The 5,710-nt window shown below is 64.4% G+C and overlaps 2 protein-coding genes across 2 annotated transcripts; one reads left to right on the top strand and one right to left on the bottom strand.

The window, feature by feature from the left end:
• Positions 1–993: 993 nt before the first annotated feature.
• Positions 994–2,527, top strand: EMIHUDRAFT_43966 (hypothetical protein; the record flags this gene model as incomplete). Its single annotated transcript, XM_005757444.1, has 5 exons — positions 994–1,192; positions 1,225–1,357; positions 1,531–1,825; positions 2,129–2,248; positions 2,312–2,527. Coding segments are annotated over 5 exons (963 nt in total), but the record flags the coding sequence as incomplete, so codon positions are not given.
• Positions 2,528–3,193: 666 nt separating this feature from the next.
• On the bottom strand, positions 3,194–4,235 carry EMIHUDRAFT_250310 (hypothetical protein; the record flags this gene model as incomplete). The annotated part of the gene is made up of 2 exons (XM_005757443.1): positions 3,194–3,246; positions 3,527–4,235. 2 exons carry the CDS (start codon positions 4,233–4,235, stop codon positions 3,194–3,196), a joined length of 762 nt encoding a protein of 253 aa, XP_005757500.1.
• Between the last annotated feature and the right edge of the window lie 1,475 nt (positions 4,236–5,710).

Raw genomic sequence — 5,710 nt, 5'->3', positions numbered from 1 at the left:
GAGCCCGACTTCGAGGACTGGGGCGAAGACGAGCCGGCTCCGACCAAGTGCCTCTTCACTGACACAATCTACGACTCGGTCGCCGAGTGCCTCGCCGCCGCCGCCACCACACACGGCCTCGACCTGATGAAGGCGCGCCAGCCTGGCGCCGAGCAAAACGTCCCGTCGCAACGGCGACCGGTGTCCCCCCCTCGCGCGCAGATCGCTCGCTCGCTGCGGCTCAGCATGGTGGGCTGCGTCCAGCTCGTCAACTACGTCCGCTTCTGCGTAGCGAAGAAGTCGGCCGCAGACGGCGCTGCGGTTGTGGCGGCGGTGGTGTCCGCGGCGGGGGGGGCGGAGGGCGAGTGGCCGTGGCGGGACGACGCCTACCTCGCGCCCGTGCTGCCCGACGACCCGCTGCTCTACTCGCTGGCGGCGATGGCGGACGACGGCGGCGAGGAGGAGGAGGCGGCGGAGGCGGAGGAGGGGCTGGGCTCCGCCGCGATGGCGGAGGCGGTGGCGGAGGTGCGAGCGATGCACGCGCAGATGGCGGACGTGCTCAGTGGCGTGCTGCGCGACGAGCAGCAAGCGTGCGCGGCCGCAAGCGCCCCCAACGGCACGGACAAGGATGGCACCGCCGAGGCGATGGATAGGGAGATAGCGAGGCGAAGCACAGTCTGGGCAGCGACTGGGGCGCCGATGGGGTATATGCGTGGACGCACGACGGAGGAGACGGTCACACATGGACACACTGACACACACAGCGAGACACAGACACAGACACACAGAGACAGAGACACACAGACACATAACACAGCACAAGACTCCGCCAGCTGCGCTGGACACACAGCCTTGAGCGCACAGGCGATCAGCGCAAGCGCGGGGCCGAGGAGCGGCCCGAGCGGCGGCGGGGCGACCGGGCACGGCGCGGCGGCGGAGGACGCGGCGCAGACAGAGTGCGGAGGCGCCCGGGGAGGCTGCCCTGTCGGGCCAGCGGGGAAGCGCGTGTCTCTGGAGAGCGATGCGTCGTACTTTGCTTCGTATTCGCGGCTGGCCATCCACGAGGAGATGCTCTCGGACGCCGTCCGCACCGACGGCTACCGGCACGCCATCGAGAGCAACGGTGGCTTGCTGCAGGGCAAGGTCGTGCTCGACGTCGGCTGCGGCTCCGGCGTCCCCTCCATGCTCATTGGGAATCGAGAGAGCGCAGCCTGTCATTATGAGTTGGCTCGTGAATCATGACAGGCATCCTCTCCATGTTCGCCGCGCGGGCGGGCGCGAGGCTTGCCATCGGGGTCGACGCCTCGGACATCATCGAGCAGGCGCGCGCCGTGGTGGCGCATAACCAGCTGGCGGACCGCGTGCAGCTGCACCACTCGTCGCTTGAGGCGAGATCGAGCCGAGATCGAGCCGAGATCGAGCCGAGATCGAGCCGAGATCGAGCCGAGATAGCCCGAGGTTGCAGCTGGGCCACTCGTCGAGGCGTTCGAGGCGGCGTGGAGCGTGTGGACATTGTTCGGGAGGGATGACCAGCTTGTCAGAAAAAAAAAGCTTGTCAATTGCTTCTAAGGCGCTCGATCTGCCGGCGCCGTTGGAGAGAGTGGACTTCCTCGTGAGCGAGTGGATGGGGTACGGGCTGCTCTACGAGTCGATGCTGCCCACGCTCATCCACGCGCGCGACCGCTTCCTCGCGCCCGGCGGTGCGGTGCTGCCGTCGGCGTGTTCGCTGCTGCTCGTGGGGTCGAGCCACAACCGACTCGCCTTCTTCGACGACGTGTACGGCTTGTCCCCTCCTAGAAGCGGAATGCGCCTTCTTGTCTTCCAACTCGCGCTCGAGAGGGCACGTGTGCAGCCGTAATCGACCGTACTGCGCTCGTTGTATTCGTAGCCCCGTTTCTCGCGGTGCTCTTGAAGACTCTGCACGAGACCGTATTCACACCCCTCACTCTGGGTGTATTCACACTGCAGGCTTCTCCTTCACGCCGATCGCCGAGCCGATCCGCGCAGAGGCGGCGGTCGAGATTGTGCCCGACGATACGGCGAGATGTAGCCGAGATGCGGCCGAGGTGCAGCCGGGTGCGGCCGAGGTGTTGCCGAGCTAGTGCTTGGTAAGACGGCGTCTGTTCACGTTGCGTGCGTGTGAGAGCAGGTGCTCACGGATGAGGCCACGCTGCGAACGTTTGCGATGCTGACTGTGACGGACGCAGACCTCGATTTCACCGCTCCGTTTGCGCTGACCGCGCACACCGCCGGCGAGCCGCGCTGCTTGGTGGCCCACTCTGGTTCAGACCTCTCTTGCTTACCCGGCTGCGCGATTCTGTCGGTAGGCGAGTTGCGCAGCCTCGTGCTCCACTTTGACACCGACTTTGACCTCACCGCGCACGGAGGGACCTCTTCCCGCTTCCGCACGTCGCCCGGCTCGCCGCCGACACACTGGAAGCAGACGGTCCTCTACTTGCGCCGGCCGCTGCCCCTCGCCGCGGGCGCGCGCGTCGAGGGGACGCTCTCGCTCTCGCGCAACGGCAACTACGAGCGCGGGTATGACATCGCCGCCACGCTGCGCGCCGGCGACGGGCCCGTCGACACGCAGATCTTCTCGATGAGCTGAGAAAGGGGCCAGAGCTGCCTAGCCCTCCACGAAAAAAATGCGTTTTACCTGCGAAAGACACCTCCCCCTCCCGTCAAAAAAAAAATTGCCGCGGCTCAGCTTCATGTGAGTTTATCTTTTATCTTGCCGGCGCGCGGCGGTACCCGACGCTGCTCGAACGGCAGTTGTCGACCGCCGGCAGTTGACCGGCAAGATGAAGTCCACTGGCACTGCGCTCGAAAAAATACCACCGGAAGCGCCTCGCCGAGGCGCACAATAGTCCCCGTCAGCGCCACGCGCGAGATCATGTGTCCAATGTGCAACGCGGCGGCGCGATGAGTCACGGGACGACCGATGGAAGCCGGAACAAGCCACAAAACTCGCTCTCGCAGAGCAGGTTTTCACCGATTTGCTGCGGGCGTTGGCTGAAATAGTGCTCACATGAGACACGGTTACACAAGGACGGTCAGGCTACGGTCAGGAAGTAGGTTTGAGTTCACACTCTCCAACACTCCCCCATTGTCTCCGCAGTCTTCATGAATGAGGATGCGGCAGACAACAACAGCAGAGTGTGAATGTGTCTGAGCGTAGGTATGCCGGTTACCCGCCGGCGTCTCGCGGGGCTGGCTAAGCGTCCAACCTTGCGTCTTCGCGAAGGATGGTCTTGCTTGTTGGCAAGTCTTGCGCGCTAAGATGATCCAGTGAAGGGGTCAAAGCGCGGCCGAGTGGGCGGAGAGAGAGAAAGGGGAGATAATGAACAGGAGCTCGTTGTGGAGCTCGGTCATGGCGCGCCGCGAGCTGCAATCCGGGCTGAGCGTCGCGGGGCGGCGGCTTGAGCGGGCGCGGCGGGAGCGGCGGGCGCGGGAGCGGCAGCGGGGGCGCCCCGTTGCTGCACGGCGACTGGGCCGTTGGGAGGCCTCGCCGCGTTGACGTTGATGAGCGCATCAGGAACGTGAGGACGATCTTCAATGCCCCAAACGTTGATGTTGCGCCACGGGCCGCCGAGGTCGGTGAAGGAGAGCTCGTCGAAGGAGACATCGGCATGGTCACGGAGGAAAGCACGGATTGCGCCAAGGATTTCGGCGGAATCGCCCTTCTCCAGGAAGTAGACGGCGATGACGCCGGAGAAGTAATCGACGAAGTTGATGGCGTACACGAACTTGTGAACGCTCCAGGGCAGAAGCTTGATGGGGCCATTGAGGTCGGACGCGACTCGCTCACCAAAGTACGTGTAGACGCGACGGTTGGTTGGGTGACTCGGATGGCCCTTGCGGCGACGATTGAGGAGACACGCGTCGCAGATGCAACGATCACTGCCAGGGCGAAAAGCGTAACCTTTGTAGCGGAGTGCACCAACCACCCTGTCTCTGCTGAAGTGGCCCAAGCGGGCATGCCAGAGCAAGAAATCGTCGCCAGTCGGAGTGGAATACTCGTCGACGATCTTAAGCAGGGTGGTGTCGAGTGCATCGAAGACCTCGGGGACGGAGGTTCCGAGGACGGGTGCATCGATGGCGAAGGCGTCGGAGATGGCAGGCTCAGTCTCAGACGTCCAGACGGCAGAGACGCTCGTAGAGGCGCATTGGACTTCTTGCCAGAGGCGTTCGACAGCGGGACGGGCTAGCGCGAGGAGGCGAGACGAGGAAGAGACAGCAATGAGGTAGAGTGGCATTGCCACGTCGAACAGATGCCCAACACTCCCCCACGACGTGGTAATCGCCACACAAGGCAGAGAGGGCGTGTCGATCGTCGCGTGTTCATCGCGTACAGCTCCGGTCGTGTCGAGCGGCGACGTCGGAAGTAGCGGCGGCGAAAGGCAGGGTCCACATTCGGTGCGAGATCTTTGCGGCAACTGCCGTTGCAGCAGCCCGAGAGCTGGTACGGCAGGTTCTTTTTCTAGCACGCGCCAGTTCGCACCTGTGTCGAGCCTGTATGCAGTGAGCTTTTGGAGCACTTGGAGTGCAGTCATCAATCGCACATCCAGGGCCGGGGAGTTCAGAAGCGCACCCAGCGGGCCGGATGATTGGCATCGGGTTGCGGGCAAGAGAGCCCTAGCCCTGGGGGGTGCGCGTTCGCAGGGCAAGGGCCTTAAAGTAAACACGGGTCTCCGAGGGTTGGCCCCGCGTACCGGGTTTCCCCTTAACTGCAGGACGCCCCCTCTTCCTCGACCGTGGGGGGGTGCGCGGTCGCAGGGCCATAACACGGGTCTCCGAGGGCGTACGGCAGCGCTCCGGGTTTCCCTCAGCGGCGGAATTTTTCCCTCGCGCTTCCTTGGCCCTCCCTAGCAGCAGACCGCACCCCCTCTAATCGGAGCTAAAGAATACTCTCCGAGGGTTGGACCCGCGTACCAGGTTTCCCCTTAACTGCAAGGACGCCCCCTCTTCTCGGAGCTAGTGATACGTGATACGGGAATACTTTTAAATTCTTTTTCTTGACGGTCACTTCATTCAACGAGCCCGACGCGCACCATCTAGACACAGTTAGATCTCAAACAGACATGGTCACCGACCAGCACACGCTTGGCATCTGCCTCATCATGTTGGGCTGCCTCATGTCCGCCGCTGGGATGCTCTTCATGAAGCAGTCGTCCGTCGCTTACGAGCACACACTCAAGCCGTGGCAAAGGTGGCGGTTTGGCATCGGACTCCTCCTCCTGGTGGTGAACGCGGCGGCCGTGGACGTGGTGGTCTATGGGATCGTCCCGCTCTCCATCATCGCTCCTTTCGCCGGTATGACCATCGTCTTCACCACCCTCCTCTCCGCAGCCGGCGTGATCACCGAGCGGCAGCTTCCGAGCCGGCGAGGAGCGGCCGGCACGCTCCTCGTCGTCGCGGGGCTCGCCTGCGTCTCGTCCTTTGGGCCGCGCGGCGACGGCCGCGCCGCCTCCGACCCCTCCCTCTCACCCGCCGCCCTCTCGCTGGTGTGCGCCGCCCTCAGCTTCGGCAGCGCCTGGCTTGCGCTCCGCTGCGGCTCCGCGTTCGAGTCGCGCATTTGGCGCCGCGGCTCCGCCGCCACCACCCTCTGTACTGCTCTCGCGTCGGCCTGCTTCGGGATGGCCACCAACGTCGCGATGAAGCGCGTCTCTGCGCTGGCCTCCGAGTGCGTGGCCGACCGCTCCCTTGGCCCCGCGCGAGAGGCGGACGCGCT

This window comes from Emiliania huxleyi (assembly GCF_000372725.1).
Source record: "Emiliania huxleyi CCMP1516 unplaced genomic scaffold EMIHUscaffold_903, whole genome shotgun sequence".
Classification (NCBI taxonomy): domain Eukaryota; phylum Haptophyta; order Isochrysidales; family Noelaerhabdaceae; genus Emiliania; species Emiliania huxleyi.
Note: the sequence above shows the minus strand (reverse complement) of the source record. Positions and strands in the feature narration are given on the sequence as shown.